Consider the following 22531-nt stretch of genomic DNA (forward strand, 5'->3'; position numbering starts at 1 on the left):
GTCGCCCCCCAGGGCATGGCGAAAGGCGGCAGCATGGCCAGCCTGGAGCTCGGGAGCCACCCAGCGCGGCCCGAGCCCTGGCCGGGGTAAGCAGCTGCCTTACCACCCCTATGGAGTTTCCCTGCGGGCAGAGCCCGCTTTGCCGCAGCGCTGCGGGCTGGGCGGTTGCAGTGTCCGTCTCCCTGTGCAGGGTTTCGAGGTCTGCGTCTCGGAGCAGCCGCCCGCCTCGCTGCCGGCAGGTGCCTGCGGTGGAGCAGCGCGTCTCTGTGTTACGGGGCAGCAATGCGCTTGCGACGCTGCAGTAGCTCAGTCACAAGTTCAATACACAACTCCCGTATATAATGAAACTCATCTGACAAAACGTTGCTGACAGCGCTTCCCCCCCCCCCCCCCGCATGAGCAAGCTTAAATGCTGCCGAGTGGATTAAAATATCAGGTTTTGTATTTCCACCCCTCCTGCCCGTAAGCCCCTGCGGATTCCTTTGCTAAGGCGGAGCTGGGTTCCGCTCTTCTACTCACCCTCCCCAAGGTGCTGCCGAGTGAGAAAACCGCGGTACCCGCGCGAGGGCTCAACATGCAAGAACCTACAGTACAGCACTGAAAACAGTCTGCTCGTTTAAAATGCTTTACTATACAGGAAAAAACTGAAAATCACGAGCCCTTCCCAACCATAACGAAGGCCGCGGACCAGCCACGGCACCGCCAGGCTGAATGACGCGGTGACGGGAAGAGGACGCAACAAACCGGCAACGCTCCCACTCCAGGGCCGACCACCGCAGCGGGGCTGCTCCTACCCCGGGCGAGGGACAAGCACACCCCGCGGCACCCTTCCCTTGCGGGGCGACCCCCTCTTCCCCGGCCGCGCTAGACGCCAGACCCCCTGGCTCCCCCTCGCAGCTCGCCCCGGAGAGGCGCCACGGCCGCTGCCCGCAGACACCACGGCCCGCGCTGCTCCCGCTGATGCCACCCGCCGTGGGCGTACCCGATGACGCACGGAATGACGCGGCGCGACAGCCGTGCAGGCGTTGGGGCGGCCCTTCGCGCCGTGCGGCCGTTGACCGGGGGCGGGGCGACGCCGTACGCCCACCCGCCCCGCCCCCTGCTCCGGGGCAGCTGCGGGCTGCGTCTGCCCGAAGGGAGCCGAAGGAGCCGGCACCGCCGCCTGGCTGAGCCCTGGGTGTTCTGGGGGGCTCGGCGGGAAGCCGAGGCCAGGCATGGGCCTGATATTCGCCAAGCTGTGGAGTCTCTTCGGTAACCAAGGTGGGCGCGGGGGCTCGAGCCGGCCGCGGGGAGGTGGGGCGGGCGGCGCGCCGGTGGTGAGGGGGCGAGTGGAGCCCGCGCGGCTGAGGGGGCCGCGGGCAGCCGCCGGAGGTCGGAGGCTTGCTCTGGTAGCCGGGCTTCCCTGAGGGCGCGCCCAGGCGAAAGTTGTGCTTTTCTTTGTGCGGCGCCTCATGCTTCGGAGCCGCTTTGTGTCTCTGGCTGAGGTGGTCCTCTCCGCTGCCCGTCCTCCCTGGCTGCTCCAAACACTCCGTTTATCCCGGGCAGCCCTCCGTGCGGTGTGCTCCTGAGTTCCCATCGAGGTGAGTGCTCCTGCCTCTCAGGCATGCTTTTACATCGTTGTAGCGGCTGAAGCTTCGATGGGCGATGAAGGTCTTGTTTGTCTTTGCCGACCCTCTGTTTTTAAGTCAGAGTCTGCTATTAAAATCATGCTATTTTTATCTTTAGTATCAAGAGAAAAGAATCCACCAAACTTGTTTTGGGGCCTTTGAGGTAAAGATCTGTTTGTGTTTTGGCAAAGATGCTAGCTAAATACAGTTAGCGACCCTAGAAAAAACACTTCTCAAGCCAAGAATAAGAAGGTCCTAAGGGGATGGCTTTCCCTTCTCTCCTACCTAGTGCACCCAGCCCCGCAATAATGGCTCATGCTCTAATCCAGAGTTCAAAACTTGTAGCTGCCATCACCTTTAGCTCAGACAGTTATCATAAAAATAGAAAATTATGTTTTATCTATTAACTTATTTATTTTAATTAATCTTGTTTACCGAGCCTTCATTGGTTAGAAATTAAAATAGTCAAGGAATTTATTATTTCTACTGTTTTTCCTTGAGGCTCTGAGTTTGGAGCAGGCAAACTGATGTTAATGTTATTGTTCTCTCATCAGGTTTCCAAATGCATGCTTTGTTCCCACTTTAAAGTTACTAAAAACGTAGTTAAGCTTTATTGTGCAACACTTTGTTGCCAGTACAATTTTGCAGGTTTTGGGAGGCAGGTACACCTGGTGTCCCTTGAATAGTCTTCTCACTGCACATAACCCATTCTAATTCTGTAAATACCAGAGCAAAGTCTCAGTGTGTGTACACATTAACAGCTACATATCAAAATGTGTTTTCATGGGATGGGAGTGGGAGGGAGATCCAGACCATTTGTTTCCCCAGCATACACTATTCCACTGCATTGTTCCTCAAGTCTTCTAACAGTTTTCTAAATTTGTTGTTGTTGTCGATTTGAAGATTCTTACTTGTCTGAACTGGAAAATCCATTTGGTAAGATACAAGGTTTCCCCTGTTCTCCAGAAAACTGTTAAGTACTGTCTTGGTTTTCATCAAATACTGCAATCTGTGACTCCTTTCCTTCCATGAAGGACTCTGAAGGATGTCTATAAGCAGAGAACTGATCAGGAGATAACATTGTGGCTTTTAGTGCTGATCTATATGGTACCTTATGATGTAAATATTTATCTTCAGGAAGGAAGTCAGAGGTGCAGTTTCATTGCTTTGGTTTCTTTTTTTTGTTTGTTTTATTAGTACATGACAACATTCGATAACACTGATTCCATTTCATTAGTGGAAAACACATCTGTGTTACTGTATATTAAGTTCTGAAAGGAAGGTTATTCTTCATACATTTAAAATGTTAATGAAAATTGGTATCACAGTTAAGATACATGAAGCAGTACCATGAAATACTTACCATTTGGCTTTTATCCCAATGAGAGGCTTCCGGGGTGTGTTCTGATCTTGTTTTGTTGCTGGGGTTCTCTTTAGTTTGTTTTGTCGGGGTGTTTTTGCCCCCTTTTCTTGTGGTGACCATAGAGAAGAAAGTGAGTTTCTTTTCGTGGCCAAAATTGAAATTCTGCCCTAGAAAATTCTCTTCAAATATAAATTCTTGACCCATCTAGTGGGAAATTATTCTCTAATTACATGACTATTTTCCTCTAAATAATATTATTAATAATAATAGAGTGTTGTGATTATTGAGTTGGTTTTGGTTGCTCTTCTAGTTTTATCAAATCTAGACAATTTCATGGAGAATTCATAAGCCGTCTCATGAAGTTGTTTGTTGAGCAGACTAGCACAGTAGCATACACAATGATTTTGACAATCTAGAGGGAATATTCCAAAGATGCAAATAAACCCCATGTGTGTGGAGCATATCATCAGTTCATCATGGCTAGTGTGGGTTGTGCTGATAGTCAGAAGCACTTGATACCAGCAAAATGAAAGGTTAAACAAAGCAAAGATTTAGAAAGTGCCATCTGTCTTCCATTGAGTACGGGGGAGGAGGTGTGCCTAAGTGCTAGAAGATACAGAACAGGAAATTGTTGGCATTTCACTTGACTATTAAACATGCACTACAGTTTTGCTTTACATAAATGTGAATAATAACTGAGCTGAAAATACCAAATCTGAAAGGTAGTTGATCAATAATGTCTGGACAACGTTAAAGAAATACTTACTGGTGAGCTAATACTGTTAACTCACAAGAAGATGATAACTAACATCTTAAAATAAGCCCCATGCATTTTTTTGTGCCTCAGGGTTCAGTGCAGTTACAGTAAATACATGATGTACAGAAAATTGAGTTCATTCAGAGTCACTCCTGCCTGGCAGGAAAAAGGTACCTTAGATCCTACTAAAGCACTGAATGTCATCTTATTAATTTGCACATCATCTTTACTACTATGCAGTTTGATTGCCTTATCTTTACCGTTCGAAAGGATGATGAGGTACTGGTAGGAAGGTTGAGAGGCTTGACCTAATCTGTTTCCAAAGACATTCAGTGATGAGTGTCTGTTGATTAATGTTATCTATTGACATCTTCCAGCAGCATTTCTTAGTATTTGTATTCAACTGTTTTAGCCCTGTGATTTGGGTAGCATCTGTGTGTTCCTACCAGGAAGTTGAATCTATCTGTCTGGTCTGTTTGAACTCGCTGTACATGCAGCAGAAATTGTTCCAGTTGGTTCAGCCCATTTTGATTATGGTTAGCCTGTTTTGGCAAACCCAGACTGGCTCATGGTGAAAATTGTAACAGTTAAAATAGTATTGCGTGGCTTTGACCTGTGATGGGAACTTTCAGCAGGGGAAAGCCTTTAGCTCTTTTCCCTGCTCCCCTGGCAGAATGAACTCGCTTTTCCATTGCAGTGCACCATCTACTAGCCAAATCTGGTATGTGGGTATGAAACAAGAAAAGCTGCAGTGCCGAGCAGTTCAAGGAAACTGGATGATGCCTGTGCTGATCTGTGAGTCAATGACTAAAGAAAGAAAGGAAGGCAAACAGTCTGCCCTGAGCACAGTCCGTCAGGGAATATCTATTTAGTTCTGTGGATACGTTTGGAAGGGTTCACAAGTTAAAGTTTGGCAGTAGTCTTTAAAAGATGGCTGGTTTTGTTTGGGGGGGTGGTGGTAGTGGACAAAACTATTCCAGGGCTTTATTTAATCTTGTTGTTTCTGGTTTCTGTGCCTTTTCAGGGCAGAGGTTAAAGCCTGAAGGAGGGAGGACAATAAGCATTTCTATGTCTTTCAGCTCTCAATATATATTGTCTCTTAATCAAGTAGTAATTGAATGATGGAAACGGAAATACTTTACTTCCAAGCGAAACAATTGGCTTAAAAATAGACTTTTGTCTTTTTTTTTCCCTAGGTGACTTAATGATAGCTTCCTGATTTTTTTCCTTATTTATAAAATTCACAAAAAACCCCACTGCCTGAGTATTATTTTAATTTAAAATATTGTGCCCTGCAGCCATTTAAAGTTTAGTTATAAAGTGTCATAAATTCAGATTGAACTCATAGAATCATAGAATGGTTTGGGTTGGAAGGGACCTCAAAGATCATCTAGTTCCAACCCCCCTGCTGCGGGCAGGGACACCCTCCACTAGACCAGGTTGCCCAAAGCCCCATCCAACCTGGCCTTGAACACTGCCAGGGAGGGGGCATCCACTGCCTCTCCTGGCAACCTGTTCCAGTGCCTCACCACCCTCACAGTCAAGAATTTCTTTCTAACATCTAATCTAAATCGACCCTCCTTCAGCTTAAACCCATTACCCCTTGTCCTGTCACTACACTCCCTCATAAACAGTCCCTCACCAGCTTTCCTGTAGGCCCCTTCAGGTACTGGTAAGCCGCAATTAGATCTCCCTTGAGCCTTCTCCCCTCCAGGCTCAACAGTCCTAACTCTCTCAGCCTGCCGAATTTTATGTTGAAAATAACTTTTTAAAGTATGTTTAAAAAAATCAGACTTCAAAAGTGACTGGCTTAAGTTATGATTCAGTACTCAAATGGCACAGTTTTCTAAGCAACATGTAGTAGTATGAATAAATGGTGGAGCAACTAACTTATTGCCTATGTTAACACAAAGCTGATAAAACTTGTTTAGCTTATCATTCCATCAATATTATCAAGATTGTGCTTAATGAAACTGTAAGGAAAAAACAGAAGTGAATGTCAGCAACCCTCATAAAGGCAACTATGAAAATTGTCAATGCCTTATTCCTTTGTGTGTGTGTGGCTGATAGAGTTCTTTAAGAAGTTTGCAAATCTCTTTTTTTTTTTTTTTTTTTGAAAGATAGTTGTCTGCAGTCTTCCAGGTTGCTCTGAATAAATGCAATAGGTGTTAAAAAACTGCTGTAAGAAAAATAATGGTAAGCTCTAAGTCAAGGTCGTTGAACTTCTGTAACTCCACAGTTTACTTAAGCTTGGTGGCAGTTCCCAGACTGTAGAGTCAGGCTAGCAGAGAACATTATCTGGAAAACCAAATGGATTTCGGTTCCAGTGACTACTAAAGGCTACTTTCTTGTAATCAAGTCTGGAAATACAAGATGTGTTTAAGCAGTTCTTTTGTGTTTAAAAGAAGACTCTAAGGCAGCTTTTAGTGTGCAGAATGAATCCTTGAATTGAAATGTCTTTGAACTTCAGTAAAATGCTCTTCCTCCTGCCTCCTGTTTAGCAAACTTCTGTCTGCATTCCGTCTTCAGCCTTGAAACCTCCAAGATTGTTGTTGTTCAGAACTAGATGTGGGTTTTGTATTTCACAGCCTGAAAAATATTGGAAAGGGTACCAATATTCATTTTTTTCTTTCAAATATGTCGGAAGAGCCTTGCTAATCATTATTTAGAAATATTTTTTTAAAAAATTTTTTGAAAATTAGAAAGAGGAAAGGGGAAAGTTGTGAAAATTGAATCTTCAGGTTTGGGTCCTTTTACCACAGAGGAATATAGAAGAGTAAGTGAAGAAAAGAGCATCTTATGTCTTCTTTCTAACATCTGCAAAAAGACCATCTTCACTGTCCTATTATTTTGTAATACTAGACAGCCAGAGTGTGGGGTTTTTTTTGTTTGGTTTGGTTTTGGGTTTTTTTAAGCAAATTATATTTTTTTTAAACAGTCTGCCAGGAATGGTTGATATAGCAGCATTATTTGGATTCTTTTAAACAGTAGTCTCATACTGTCTTTCACCCCAGCTGCGTATGCCTACTTTTCCTATGTATTTTTTCCCCTCTTTCTACCTGATTTATAAAGACTCTGCTCTTCTGCTCTGGCAACTCTGTTATGGATTTTCTTCTTCCTTTGCCAAGAACACGGTGGACTGGGAAGATACTAATGAATACAACCCAAACTAAGTTTGAATACCAGCCACTGAAAGAGAGAAACTTGGGTTAGTCTGTAAGTACAGAACACACATATAAGCAAAAATCACTGCCTGTGGTTTACTCCGTAATTATCCTTTCTCTTAAATGTAGCATCTATCTTCTACTAGTTGCTCTTGTAAACAAGTATTTGTCTTGATAAAATTTTATTGTGTCTTAATTTGCCAGGTTTTAAGTTCACAAGTTTTTCTTCTAATGCACATATACAAGTAAAAATTCTGTGATCTAACCAAACTAGACAGAAATTCAACTTTTGAATATGTTTGTAAGTGAAGAGTTTTCCATTACCACTCATGACATTTCTGAAAACAACTGCCATTAATAAAATGTGGAAACTGCTATTTGTATGAGATGCTGATGCTTTCATCTTATTATCTTCATCCCCAAATCAACCTTAATTAACACTTGTGTGACTTTCTTGTTTGTGCTTATTCAGTTACTGTATAAAACACCATTTGACTATGGAGTAGCACACATAAGCTGTGCCTTTTTTCCCCAATTAGTGTCGAACCATTCACGCTTCAGTGACTTTCAAAAACAGTCATCTCAATGGGGATTTTTTTTTTCATTACTTTAAGTAGCGTGATATTGTTTCATCCAACACTTTTCTCATTCATTCCTAAGTAAGACTGTATCCTGATGTGAAAGTGGGAAAGAGCAATGTCATGCTTGACTGGAATTCTTTTTCTTTTCCTCCTTGAAAATCACTCAAACTGAATGTTGCAAAAGTAAAGTTCTCTTCTTCCAGACAACAGTTGACCACATGGCTGTTTTGAAAACAGCAGAAGAGTATTTCTGTGTTTGAACTTTGAAAGCCCTTTCAACTTAACTGAATTTGAAGAAGAGATGGACAGTCTAGCTATGTGGCATGGTTTATTAGAGTTGAAAGCAGAGAGGATTTTGTACCATTTGTGTATTGGGAAAGGTTTTTAATTACTGATGATGCTGCTTATGGGGTTAAAAGTATTACTGGTTTAAGGCCAGGAAAAGTTCTTTCCTAAGCATTTGTTGGCAGGATACAGTAGTAGGGGAACTGATACAAGGAAATAAATTTCAAAATTGATTAGGGCCGTATTGCATGGCAAAACTTCTAAAAGTCCCAATGAAGAGACTGTTTTATTAAAATCACTTTCAGTATGAAAAGACCTAGGCTATTATATGTAAATAGATTTAGAAAAAAAAACAAAAACAAAAAAACCCCACCCCACTTCATTTATTCCTTAGACCACCCACTTGCAGGTAAAAGAAGAAAACAATTTGATATTTATGGTAGATCTCCCGACCTGTCAGTAATTTGTTATAAATCTTGTAGATCAAATGTGGTATTTTAGAGGAAATCTTTAAGCTGTGAACCATGTTTTGCTTTGGAATAAGTACCCTAGAATTTTAAATATTACCCCTTCAAAAGTGAGCCTGTTCACAGACTTTATATGCAAGTTTTACTTCTAGTATCTATTTGTAAATTCTCTGCTCTCAAGGAATCTGCTTGTTTGTCAGCAAGCGAATCAGTATCTTCTAACTTCACACATGTATCAGAAGAACCGCCATTCTAATTGGCTGTGCTGCTATATTGATTAACTACAGAGAAGCATATAAATTCTGGGGTTTTTTTTCCTTGGTTTTGTTTGGTTTGGGGTTTTTCCCACTGTGACTGGAAAAATAAGATTGCAGTATTTGGAAGACTGCTATGCTATCAGCTGGACTTTCCAGCAGGGTGAGGAAGGTGATCTTTCCCTTCTACTCAGTACTGGTGAGACCAGTTCAAAACTCCCAGTACAAGAGAGACATGGACATACTGGAGAGAGTCTAGCGACGGGCTGCAAGGATGGTGAAGGGACTGGAGCATCTCTTACGTGAGGAAGGGCTGAGAGCTGGGACTGTTTAGCCTTGTTGAGAAAAGGCTCAGAGGGAATCTTGTTAATGTATATAAATACTTGAAGGGAGGGTGCAAAGGGGATGGAGCCAGGCTCTTCTCAGTGGTGCCCAGTGATAGGATCAGAGGCAATGGGCACCAACTGAAACACAGGAGGTTCCGTCTAAACATAAGGAAAGGCTTTTCCACTGTGAGGGTGACTGAGCGCTGGCACAGGCTGCCCAGGGAGGTTGTGGAGTCTCCATCCTTGCAGGTACACAAAACCCATCTGGACATGGTCCTGGGCAACTGGCCCCTTGATTGAGCAAGGGGGTTGGACCAGATGACTTCCAGAAGTGTCTTCTAACCTCGTTCATTCTGTGACTTTTCAGTTCAGAAACTGCAATGTTGGATTTTTTGTGCTATTCAAAATACAATTTCCTCTTAGTTTTTACTGCGTGAATGATGGTGGTCCCTTAACAAATGGTTATTATTGAGCCTTGAATGTTAGGCTAATATTTTGTGCAGTCTTTGGATGTTTGGTGATGTTCTTAAGATGATACACTGCTATGAGTTACATTTTTGCATTGTAGTTTTCTTTCTAAAACTAGATTTTTTTAATGAAGTAATCATATTAGTAACGATTCCTTTACTGGAACACTTCCTACTGACTTTTCCTAAAACTGTAGTCTCAAGAGAAGATGAGGCTTTGTGGATCTTTTTTTTTCTGTCCTGAAGTCACCAGTAGTCTGTGTAAGCTATTGAAATAAGACAAACAAGCAGTTACTCCCTTCAGTAAAGTGATTAACCAGAATTATAATTATTGCTGTTTCCACTAATTTATTCTTGTCTTTTTTTATGTATATGCAGAACACAAAGTAATCATAGTAGGACTTGATAATGCTGGAAAGACTACTATTCTTTACCAGTTGTAAGTATATGAATTATTTTGGTTTTCTGTTTACATTTTAGTATCTGTCACTGTTTAATCATTGAAAATTCAGCTTTGTAACCTGTTGGAATCTCTAGGTCTTCTAGATCATAGTTTGTACATTAATGGTATTAGTTGTTCTAAACAGAGTAAATATTTAAAGAGTAAGTGAAGGAACAGCAGTGTTATAAAACTGAACTGTAAATTAAATAACTAAATTGTACATACAGGCACAAAGTGAACTCCAGATTCTTTTGCCGTCAAAGCCTGCAGAGAAGAAAGTGATTTCTAAATTAATGGAAATTCTAGCCACTCTGCAAAAATCCCTAAGTGTTTCCAAGTGTTTCTGATGCCAGTGTCTGAAATTTGTGATGGAGGATTCCTCAAAATAGTATTTCATCTTGCCTAGGTCCTACCTTAAGCATTTTCAATAGCATCATTGCACCCAAATCTTGCCAGCATTACAAGAGTATCTATGATAAATTCAAGAATATTGGCAAGAACATAATTATTATTGTAATCGTGGAAAAGGAGGAGGGTGTAGCCAAATTACTATGCATATATTTGCATATGAAGGCAGCAGAGGATGTTTTCCAGAAAACCTTTTTCCTAAGCACTTTTGACAAAGCTTAAAGGTAGAACTGAGAAATTTTCAGCTATGTAAACAAACAGTCCTTAGGAATTTGTTTTAATATTTAGCAACTAGCTTGAGTGCTCTGAATAAAATTATATTCTGGTGTATATTTTGCACAGTTTAGTGTTGCTCTTATTTGGGATCTTTATAGCAACTTCTACTTTGAAACAAGTGAGTTTTAAGTGTCTGTTAAAGAGCATCCTTTAAAAAGAGAAGCCTCTTAAAACGCAGGTGCTTATCCGTTTGTTGTAAGCCTTTTTTTGTTACTGATGTCTTTAACTATGTCTCCAGTCTCTGCTATAAAAGCACACTAGAACTTCAACCACAGTGTTTAATCCAAATTCAGATTGAGCTAATCTTTTTACTAAAAAACTGCTCTTAAATATTTGCTTTATTTCTATAAGAATTCAAAAGTATAGCTTTTTGAAATATGCCTAGGTTTTTAATCTTTTTTTCAGAGTTACACGTACTTACTTTTTCTACAGCACATTTGTTGTAATTGAGCTGTGACAAGCCTTGCGGATATTACTGGTTGGTCTTTATGGTGTGATATTGTTTCCTCTAGCTTAATGAATGAGGTGGTTCATACTTCCCCAACCATAGGAAGCAATGTAGAAGAAATAGTGGTGAAAAACACTCATTTCTTAATGTGGGATATTGGAGGACAAGAATCATTACGGTCGTCATGGAATACCTATTATTCAAACACAGAGGTATGAGAAGCTGCTTTGAAATCTTTAAATTCAAAAAGTTTGATTAAAATTGTATTTATTTATTAGGAATATTGGTAGATTTTTTATAAAGATTGCAGGTGTATTGTTTTTAAATCTTTTTGAGGAAAAACAAATCCAAAAAGTGTAAGGTGTCTCTGGTATGCAGCCAATTTTCTGGTAATATTTGAATTATTTTTCCTATATACTTTACAGTAATGTTGTTTAATCTGTGGTATAAACTGTGAAGAAGTTAGACTTTTTTCCTGGACAGCCAAATGGTATCAAAATACATTTCAGATCAAACAGGTTTTTTGCATGTTTTTTTCAAGTGGGTTAAAAAAATTTGCAATGTGCTTTGCAAATTTGTTGAGGATTTGCAGTGGTTACTCTTAACTTCTGTACATCTAGTCTGAAATGTTTTTGAGATAACGGTAGTTAAGGATGGGGAATGAAACTTTCTCTAGGCAGAAATATTTAGAAAGCTCATCAGCCTATGGCTTTTATCCAAAGGATAAAAGAAAGCATAGCTATGCAGTACTCATGAGGTACTGGTACAGCTACCATTGCTGGAAAGGTTGGAGTAGAACTCAGCAACAGTTGGCTTTTGGGGGTTTGGTTTTTATGCCAGTCTTTTTGATGCCAAAAATTTATCAACACAATATGCATATAAAATCTCTGTAGCCAAACTTTGAGATTTCTACATTGATGTAAAAGATTTTGGACTTAATTTCTTACCATTTCTACTAAAAGTAGAGATCTCTTGTAGATATTACTCTTTATAGAAGCATTCCATCTTCCTGTAAAACGAATTTTTCTGCCTTGTGCCCCCCCTTTGAGAGAGGGGAAATTAGAGTGATCCACCTCAGATGTTCAGAAACTTTTTATCTACTGAAAGCCTGGTGATGACATCTCAACCTTCATCTCCAGTATTTTAAACTTATTTTTAGTTTTATCTAGAAAAGTATGGCTACATCTAAGACACACGTGAGGGTGAAGACACTTCTGTCAGCATTATCTGGTACATTAAGTTCTTGACATTTGTCCATTGAGAATCTTTGAATTTGGGGAGACGCATGTATTAGTTCTTTTTTTGATCCTTTTGGGATGTTCTTCATCATATTCGGGCTAGTAAGGGTTTGAAATCCAGTGCTTTGTAGCACTTGGAAAGAAGAACTTTCCCTTTTACTTAGAAGCTTTGTCTGCTGGAAACAGTTGAGGAAGAAAAGGGATCTGTTTAGTATGCTAATCCAAGCCTCCCTGATATGAATAATTCCTTTACTGTTCCTCCTCATCTGCTAGACATCTCAAAGCCACAGCAGCATTAAATTGACTTGGTTTTTCATACTTTGTGGTCATTTTCAATGGGTAATGAATCTCCTTAATTTTATAAGGCAAATTGATTTGGAGCATATGTTGGAGAATTATAGCAGTGACTTCTAATCCTCCTTTTTTGTTATTACATATCTTTTCTCTCTTTCCTTATCTGTAAATCAAAGCAATCTAAACAAAATCTTTGGACTAATGTAAAAATCCCCCAAACAAGCTTTTCAGTGCATACGTGTCTTAATTATTTTCAATTTAATATGGCTAATTCTGCAATTCTGTTTTAAGAGTCAGATTGTATTCTTACAGAATAGATGTTGAGACAGGCTTACAGAAACAAGATCTGGGGAGGAGAGGTAATGGGAGGGAGCTCTCATGGTTAAGTTATCAAGGGTGAGGGCAAACAAAGAGTTACTGTAAAAGAAAAGGGATGGAAAAGTATTCCCATCTTGACAGAAAAGTGATAGGAGTCTCTAGGTGAATGTCATCTGCTTGGTTTCCTCTCCAGTGTAGCATGTCATTTTTTATTTTTTTTTTTAATGGTATCTGTATAATTTTCATCAGAACATGCTTGATCTCCTTACTGGTTGTTCCCACCTATGATACTGTTAGTGCTGCTTGGAGTACACTCTGGGCAGGGCAAGTGTCAAATACTGGTCAGTTGTTATGGTTTGTGTATGCACACCATTTGTGTGATGCTTACAAGCATGTACTTGAGTATTACCTACTACATAATACCATGTCTTTTTCCCCTCTAGTGTAAGGCTATAAAATAGAAGGTACAAAACCAAGGGCAGAAAGAGTGAGGTAAAAGAGACTAATTTTCATACCAGTGATAATTGCTTCCCATGAGAGACCTGATGTACCAGACCACAGTGTCTCAGGATTCACAAGTGCACAACCATGAGAATAATGTTCCTAGCAGGAACAGTAAGGGTAAAATCACTGCTATAGCCATCTCCAAGTGCCTAAGTGTGAAAGGGTGTGAGAGGACAACTGCACAGGCCCTTTGCTTTACAAAGGTTAAGGTGTTGTGCAATAACTTAATGCTAAGCCCTACAGGTACATAGCTTTCTGAGGTCTGATGCACTGATTTGAAATAACATTTCTTGAGCTTTGTGAGCAAGATGACACTGAATTGCTAAAAATGCTTCTTTCAAAATAGGGAATTTCAGTTTTATAGTTTTCTGAGTATGCAAGTATTAGTGGACAGTAATAGCTGTTTTCATTGGTAACTGTGTAGCAAGTTGTCATCCACATTTTAAATATAATCCACTATCTGTAGGTGCATTTGGTACCTACATCACTATTTTGCTTATAATGTAGGGCCTGAAAATCCACCAAGAAGATTTAACTATAGAGCATGAAAGTAGATCTTAATAGCAGTGCTGAAATGTACAAACACAATCTTTTTTTTCTTTCTTTCCCCAAAAATTATACTCTTCGTGTATGCTTTCCTGGACTCTAGGAAAAGACTGTAACGGTAAACCTCTTGTTCTATTTTCTAGTGTGCTCTGAAAGTGTATGTCCCTCTTGTATAGGAAGACTTGTGGTAGTGGTCTCTTGAAAACGTGCTTTCTATAATTCATACTTTGTACTTACATGCTGTACTATTGTTTTTTTCCCCTAGTTCATCATTCTTGTTGTTGACAGCATTGATAGAGAGCGACTTTCGATTACAAAAGAAGAACTTTATAGAATGCTGGCTCATGAGGTATGGTGGGGAGTTGGGATAATAGTTTTCTTTCGCTGTGAAGTCAAATAACATTACATGCTTCCTATGTTGGCAAAAATACATACTGTCACACAAAAATTTGAGCCTAAATGTGCATGCGTGTTTGTTGCATTTTAAAACCATGTAAATTATAAATATACAGGCAAATTATTTTGACACAATCTTATAATAGGGCTTGATTGTAATCAAATCACTCTTTACTTCATAAATGTTGAACTTTTAAAATATCTTAAACTTGGTATTAATTCAACTGGGTATTATTGTTCTCCAACACTAACTCTCTTATTTCTGTTAAATGCAAGAAACTTTTCGTTATATTTTTATTTTTTGAAACTAGGCAATTCCATTTCTCTTTTGTTTTAATCTGGTTCCTTGAAATTAAGGAGCATATCTAATACTATGGATAAATTAGTTTCAGTTCAGTTTCCTTCTGAATCACTTTATAGTTTTATTATAATATGTTGAACTGAGGACTGTTCAACATTGAGTTAGCTCCCTCAAACATCCTAAATTAACATGTACATTAAAGTTTTCTGTGATCACTGTCAAGCTAGATTAGGGCTGTTTTAAATCTAAATATCTCCCTTCATTTTTGAAGGGAAAGGATTTTGTACAATGCAAGTAATTCTGTGGAGTTCATTTCTCTGAGAGATTTGCATTATTTCAAATGAGTGAAGCTTTTACTTTCTAGTTAATATTAATGTAGTTCGAGTCTGGTAGTAAGGAGCAAATAAACTACCAAAAAAGGTGGAAAGATGACATTTTTGTGGTGAATTTTTCCCATGTAATTTATTGGTTTCCAGTGTTAAAAATTCTTATGAGACTGTGATCTACCATCTCTTGAAAACAGTCGGTAGGCCTAGACTGCACTACTGGTAGGAGTGAACTTTCAACTTTGGACCATAGAGGTTTGGGTTTTTTTTCTCTTGATGGAGAAATAGTCTCAAAATTTAACATACATTTCAATGTGTTGAATGCTTTTAATTACAACTGTCAGCTTCCCAAGTACTGAATTTGTTTTCCCTTCTGCACTCCTAAAACCATATATCCCACCCAGTTTTTGTCTCATTGCTCTGTGGAATCCTAATTTCGACACAGAAACAAAACAACTTTTTATTTTAGTTTTTACAGAAGCTGCTGCAGCATTATTTGAGCTCCCTTTTTGGAACAATAGGATAAAACTTATAAGAATTTAGATAGCTTTCTTAAATTGTTACTGCTTTAATCACTACAGAACTTGTTTAATGAAGTTGAAAGTAATTTCAAGGGAATTATATCTAGCAGATTTTTCCATTTAAATAGTATCTAATGTAGATTTTGGAATGTTTATCCAGTAATAATTCTGCATGTCTGGATGGTTTGGAGCTTTATGAACTATGTTTTAACCAGACTTTAATTAGTTAACATATGAACATGTGGTCAACACCAAAAGGATAGTCGTATAATACATCATAATTTGATTCTCTGTGGTGGAGAACACTTTGGAAGAAATCGGTTTCTTCAGTCTTAATGTAATTAATTTCTAATGCAGTATCTCTGTTAAAACTCTGTGCTGCTGTGTAATTGTAGATTATCTTGAATACAGTTCTTTTAGGAACTTCTAAAAGGCGTTTGCATTAACTGTTCTTTATAATAACTGTTATGAATACTCTAAATCACTTCTAGGATTTACAGAAGGCTGCAGTTCTCATCTTTGCAAACAAGCAGGACATGAAAGGTTGCATGACAGCTGCTGAGATATCTACATACCTCACCCTTAGCTCCATAAAGGATCACCCGTGGCACATTCAGTCCTGTTGTGCTTTGACAGGAGAAGGGTAAATGCTTACCGCTTAGTATAGTAATGTATGGTAAATGAGAATAATGATTTAGAAGCCTATTGACACCAATGTGGATTTCCTGGAAGAACATATTTTCTGACCTTTGCAGAGGGGTGCTTTGATTTTATTTTTTTTTCCATTTCTTTATTGAACCTTGCGGATTTTTTTTTCATAGCTCAAACTCCAAATTTGTATGAAAGTCTTTCGGCTTACTCTTAAAAAACAAAACAAAAAAAAACCCCAATAAAACCCTAACAACATCACAAAAAAAGCGCCACCACCCCTGAATATGTAGCTGTTGGCATAATCATTTACTGTCTGTGTAGTTAAAGAAATAAGCTACTGTTGTCTTCCTTTACATTCTGATCTGCCATAAGCTTCTAAGGTGAGGTGGGGTTGGAGTGGTTTGGTTTTGGGTTTTTTTTGTTGTTGGTTGGGGTTTTTTTATAAGTGTTAAAACATAGTTTTGATTAAGAGGTAGACAGATCTGGCATAAAACAAAATTGTTAACAATATTAAACCTTTTATTTATATCTGGCTGATGTAACTAATTTTGAAATTTTGTATACCTTATGCCAGCAATTACTAAAATGGAAAGCTGAGCTTTCCTTGGATCCTTTGTCTATAAAGATCAAAAAACATTTTTGGATGCCTGTAACAAGATGAATAGTGTCTTGCTTACAGGGTTTGAAGGGTACTAATTTTTCATCTTGACTCTTAAAGCAGCCTTCTAATGTGTAATAGAGGGTTTTTTCAGCTGTGTTGTACCACCTTTATAATGGTGGTCTTGTGACATCAAAAATAGTGAATCCAACTGAGTATTTGCGAAGTGAGAGCATCTTCCTCACATTAGAAAATACTTCATGCTATAATGGAGATGTCTTGTAGAGTGATTGGTAGCATTCGCTTCCTTAGGATGGGATGTGTTAGTGAAAACAAACTGTTTTTTTTTCACTGAGTCTTTGGATTGTATTGTTTCATTCTAAGCGTTAACTCTACTTTTCTCCTACCAGTTTTGCCAAAGTCGCTTTTGAGTATTTATGTACTTAAATCTTCAAATAAGTTGGCATTTGGAGGAAGGTAGAAATTAATGAATACGAACTTTAGTTTAGAAACATTGGCCATCATAGGCTGTTTCTTTCCTATTTAAAAAAGATGAGTAATTGGAATACTTAAAACTATGACAGTAGTGAGACCAATTCGTAAAAAAAATTCCAGAGTTAGATCACTGAGCTGAATCTTCCTTGTGAAGGTCTGACAGAACTCTAGGAAGATTAGCCCCGTGAGTGAAGCTAGCTAAGTTATGATATACTTTACAAAGGTAAAGCCTAAAGATGGCATAAACTAGGTAACTAGATCCTTAGAATATCTATGGAAAGCCTGTCTTCTGAAATGGAAGACTTTTAAATAGAGATGCAAATTGAGTGAGTAAGCAAATTAGATCCCACACAATCTTAGTATTGAATATAAACATACTTTTAATTTTTTAATGGGATTTTGGAATTCTTGATACACTGCCTTTTCATGAACCAATTCAGTGTGGGTACCTGTCATTTGTCTTCTAGTATGAATATGTAAAGGTCTAGCTTTCAAGTAAGCAGTCCTTCATGGGAAACCTGTATAAAAAGAAAAATCTACTTGGTTCTGTATTCTTATGAGTTAGTATTTTAAGAATAGTGTCTTTTAGATTTGCAAGGAAAAAAGTTGAAGGAGTGCCAAGCTTCAGTAAAATAGCATGTTTGACCATCTTCTTGTGGTTAAAGCCTAAGTAGGCTTAGTTTAAAACACTATTTATTCTGTTCAAATTTCAATCCCAATTCCAGCTGATTTTACTTATTGTAAGTAGATATTTTTAAACATAAAAGCAAGTAGAAAATACTTGAAAGATGTTGGAATAGAACTGGTACCAATATAATATCTCTTATCTTCCAGATTATGCCAAGGCTTGGAGTGGATGACCTCCCGTATTGGAGTGAGATAGCTTTTTGGGTTTTTTGCTTTGTTTGTTTTTTCCCAAAAGAAGAGACTTCTATTTATCCTGCGAACATGTACATTTTTCTGTACTTCTGGCTGCTGAGGCAGTGACCACGTTTAATTTATATCAGCCAACCCCCAAGCTGTACTTGAATCAAGTGCAGTTGAACTGAAACACAAAGTATTTTCTTAACTTTTTTTAATACACTAATCTTCAACTGGATGAACATATGTGAATCTGTTTTTAAGCATTGAAATTCCTCTGAATACGTATTCTAACTTTTTCAATGATAGCTTTTTAAAAATCTGTTTTGTCATTGTCAATATTTCATATTTCCTCTTTCTAAATACTTTATATAACTTACTAACATAAATGAGCGCAGTTTGTTTAATAATGAAAAAGTAGCAAGTAGATTGACTTTACTCTGGCATTGCTTTAGCCTCTAAGGTTAACCATATCTCCAGCTGGGCTTCCTTGGAACATCAGTAGAGTTCTAGCCAGCATGGGAGTTAATAGTTATGAATGCAAATTTTTAAAAGCTGAACAAGTTAGTTATAGTTGATATTGTCGTGGCTTTTAACCTGGTATATAATCGAACTTCTGCCTTAAAAGAAATTTATTTCATTCTCTGTTTCTCTGGTAAATAGTTCTAGGATATGATTCTTTTTCTTTTACTTGAAAATACATCTCTGTACAGTGGATAAAAATTCTGTTATGTGCTGGTTTAGTCATTTAGAACTTGAATACTTTTTTAAAAATAAACCTCTTGATAATTAAATTTGGAATCACGACAGGCAGTGTTATGTGTAGACTTGCTGTAATCTGTTAAAATTTTAAATACTGTATAGATGAGCCTTCCTCACCTTTTACTGAGAGTGCTATTTTCTAAATGAATGCAAAATCAAAAGGGAAGCTAGATTTATAAACAGAACAAAATCATGGTGCTGTATCTGTAGACTTCAGAATGACGTGAATCTGACATTTATTTACCTACTATCAAATATGTTTTCAGATTCTGTTGCAGAGAAAATATTTTTCCTTAATTTTTGGTTTTAGTCTTATTTGCGGGAACAGAGAACTTTTGATGGTGTTTGAGTTAGATTCTTACACCTGAAATTTAGGAACTGAAAGTTGAAAGAGTATTCGGCTTCCATTTGAAAAACAGGTGTTGAAAGATTGGACCTAGTAACTCCTAATTCAGTTTGAAGGGAATGAGGTTAGGTCTGTAAAGAGAATCTAAAGCTATGGATGAAGTTAATTGAGAACATTAGATGCCAAAAAAACACCCAACCACCAAATGCCAAAAAATAAAAAAATCTGAGGGGAAAAAAAACCCAAAAAAACCCCAACCAACCAAAAGCAATAGTGGACACCCAATTCTTAATGAAATCCCAGCAGCAGTCAAGGATCTAACCAACATAAATGCTTGGTGAGCTTTCCAAAAGCACCGTTCTGCACTTTTGCATGTCTAAAAACCATGTGGAGTCTGGTTACTAGAATCATGCTAATTGACTGGAAGTCCTTTAACAACAGAATCTTTTTGATAAATCTTGTTTTGATAATTCAAACACACTGAGTTTTCTTCAATAAAATTGTTTTGTAAATGTCAATTTGATTCCATTTTTATTTGAACAAAGTGTAATGAAATTTTAAAAGTATCAGCAAATATATTGTCATAAGTGTTAAAAAGAAGACTGAATACGTGTGGAATCAGTGATTGGTTGAATGAAGTTATATTACTGCTGGTTGGCAAAAGTCATGTAGGAGAAAGACTATGTTGAGTGTCAAGTCAAAATGCTCAGAAAATAATTTACATCAGTGAAAAGTAGTTCTTACAGAAAAAAGAGGAATGCAAGACAAGATTAAAATCTGATACTAAAGCTTCTTGCTCTGATGTTCATGCTAACAACTGTTCTAATGTGTGAAAATAAGATTTGTTTTGTTCTTAGGGAAGCAAATTATAAATGAAAACAATAAAATGATACTGTGAATGAGGTTTCTTGTTTGGTCACTTAATAATTTGAGTTTGCAATTTAGATTTATTTTCATGTTTACTTTTATGTAATTCAGAATGTAGTCCTGAATATTTATAAAAAGCACTACATGGATTGTTTTGGTGGTTTTTTTGTTTTTTTTTTTTTTTTTTTAAAAAACGCAACATGATTTTATATTTAACACTTTGCAGGTAAAACCATTTGTAAATATATAGTTTGATTACTAAATCCAGTGTCACCTGAGATAATAAATCTAACTTTGATTAGGAGGAAATGGTCATATTGTAGACTTTAGGATATCAGAATAATGAAACTTTTCTTTTAATTCCTTAACGCTTAAGACTTTGAGTACCTTTACAGAAGGAAACATTCTTGACAATAGCTGTGATTTTGATCACCTTAATACATTTTCTACAACATTTTTTTATATTTATTGGTTTGTTCACAGCATTTATGCTGTGGCTTGGTTTTGGTTTGTTTTTTCTTTTTTAAAAAGGCTTGGTGTGGAATTTTGCGGGGTTTATTTTTAATCATCTTCGAACCCTGTTAAACTAAAGGTTTGATTAAAATAAATTTTACAATGGGATGCTTTAGAACACTGTATGTGTCTTTGCACTGCCAAACTGCATTATTTTTGTTAATCTGTATGTAGTAAATATATTGGAGGTAGGTTTTGCACTTTGAAAATATTCTGCATTTAATATACTGTTCACAAAGAATATTTAATCAGCTTCTTGGAGGAAATTAGAAATGTAAGGGAACATTTAAAACTATTCTCAAGTAAAATATCACAAAGATTTTTCTCCTAAATATTCTGTATTTTGAGTAAAATGGACTACTGTAATAAAGTAATTGATATTCATGTTATAGTCTAATTTATAAAACTAGACCCATTGTGTTAAAATAACGCATCATATTATGAAAGAAATAGTTCTAATTTGTGTAGCAGCCTCTATGAGCGTGAACCTTTGATCAATTTTTGTCGTGCTTGGATGAGGTTGGCAAGATCCGCCTTTTGAAAGTAGTCTTTGTAGACTTTTAAGCTGTCTTGCATAATTGAATTTGCTTAGTTTATTTAAAGTGGAATTAAGTTTTACAATAAGATTTTCCTTTCCCTAATTTGTTCATCTGTAAGCTAACTGTTGTTACTAAGTAGATCCAGTAGTAATTTTAATGTTTCCCTCCCTCGTAATCATTTTAAAACTAAATAAAGCTTTATTGCATGGATAAGTACTAGAAAAAATAAGCTGGCTAACTTGAGTAGTGAGTGTACTATCCTTTCTATCTTTTTTGTCCAGCTAACTTTTATGAGCTTTAATAATATGTGGTAAGTAAAAACTTTTTACTAAGGAAAAATATGTTTTGTGATCATAAAAAGTTGCTTTTTTTCCAGTTTTGAAAATAAGATTCTACAGTCAAACTGGTAGTCATTTCACCATGTAAATATTGTAACAGACACCAAAATAGGGTTTTGGAGTAGAAAAAAGCTCTGAAGAAAAATTAAATGTTTGATTTTGTGCTCTTCAAGTCATTTTTAAGAAACTGTACATTCATTTATGTTCTGGTATGGGTTTCTTTTTTTGTGTGGTTTTTTTTTTTAAAGCTGCTGGACAAAGTGTGACTTGCAGATAAATATTTACAGACAGATCAGTAATGTGTATTGAATTGTGAAAATGGGGGTTGGGAAGTACACCCAGCTGAATTCCTGTTTTTCTATTTAATCCCAACACGATTTCCTAAGGATAAGCTTTAACAGTAGATACTTTTTCAGTGTCTTTGCCTAGCGTGTTAATTCTGGCCTTCTTAATGTAACATGATATGTTTCCTTTTTCCCCAGCAATTCCAAAAATCTTCCCAAATAATAAAGGGGTTTGAAGACGTTTTCAAAGCAGAAGGGCCAGAGTAGCGAATAAGTGTATGCCTGTATTTACATGCCATGACACAATGCATCTCTCGCATGGGAATACATCTCCTGAAACACTCAAAGTTGCGTTCCTGAAACCATACTTAATAACACATTTGTAAAACAAGCCCAGAAACCTTACACGCTTGTTGGCTTTAGTTTCTTAAGTTAATGGCAAGGTAAGCATATGTTAAATGAAGAGAAAACTTGGTAGGTACAAGCCAATGAATTACGGAGTTTTGGGTAGTTCAGAACTTCTGTAAGACTACACAAGTATCACTGTAGGTAGTCAAATCTGACACGAAATTGCTTTGTTTTCAGAAAACTAAAGCTGGAACATGTCAGCTTTCATGGGCACAAAAGTTCTCCTTTTGGCTGAGTGAGACTTCTTTATAATTTACTTCATTAAGTGCAATGTTTAGTCTGTTTGAGAGGTCCTGAATATGTATCATAGGTTTTTTCACTGTTCATAAGAATGCAAACTGCCATAAACATATTTTTAGTCTCTGTATTCACCACTGGAGGTCAGGCTTAGGATGGTGCCTTACTACCTTTCCATCCTGTCTCTTAATTCAAGCCCTTGTCCTTTTTTTTTTTTTTTTTTTTTTTTTTTTTTAAAATCCTCCCCCCCCAGGTATCCAGGTATCATTGCCTTGTTCTGTCTTGTCTAGAGATTCTGACAAAGGCATGTGAGGTACTGTACCAAAAAAAAAGGTGGTCATAC

General features: G+C 37.6%; 1 protein-coding gene across 1 annotated transcript; it reads left to right on the forward strand.

Moving 5' to 3' along the window:
* Window positions 1–1047: 1047 nt before the first annotated feature.
* ARL5B (ADP ribosylation factor like GTPase 5B) lies at window positions 1048–19904 on the forward strand. Its single transcript, XM_054817744.1, has 6 exons — window positions 1048–1260; window positions 9650–9710; window positions 10910–11057; window positions 14011–14094; window positions 15781–15932; window positions 17868–19904. Exons 1-6 carry the CDS (start codon window positions 1215–1217, stop codon window positions 17914–17916), a joined length of 540 nt encoding a protein of 179 aa, XP_054673719.1. The 5' UTR covers window positions 1048–1214; the 3' UTR covers window positions 17917–19904.
* Window positions 19905–22531: the final 2627 nt, after the last annotated feature.

This window comes from Grus americana, chromosome 2 (assembly GCF_028858705.1).
Source record: "Grus americana isolate bGruAme1 chromosome 2, bGruAme1.mat, whole genome shotgun sequence".
NCBI classification, from domain to species: Eukaryota; Metazoa; Chordata; class Aves; order Gruiformes; family Gruidae; genus Grus; species Grus americana.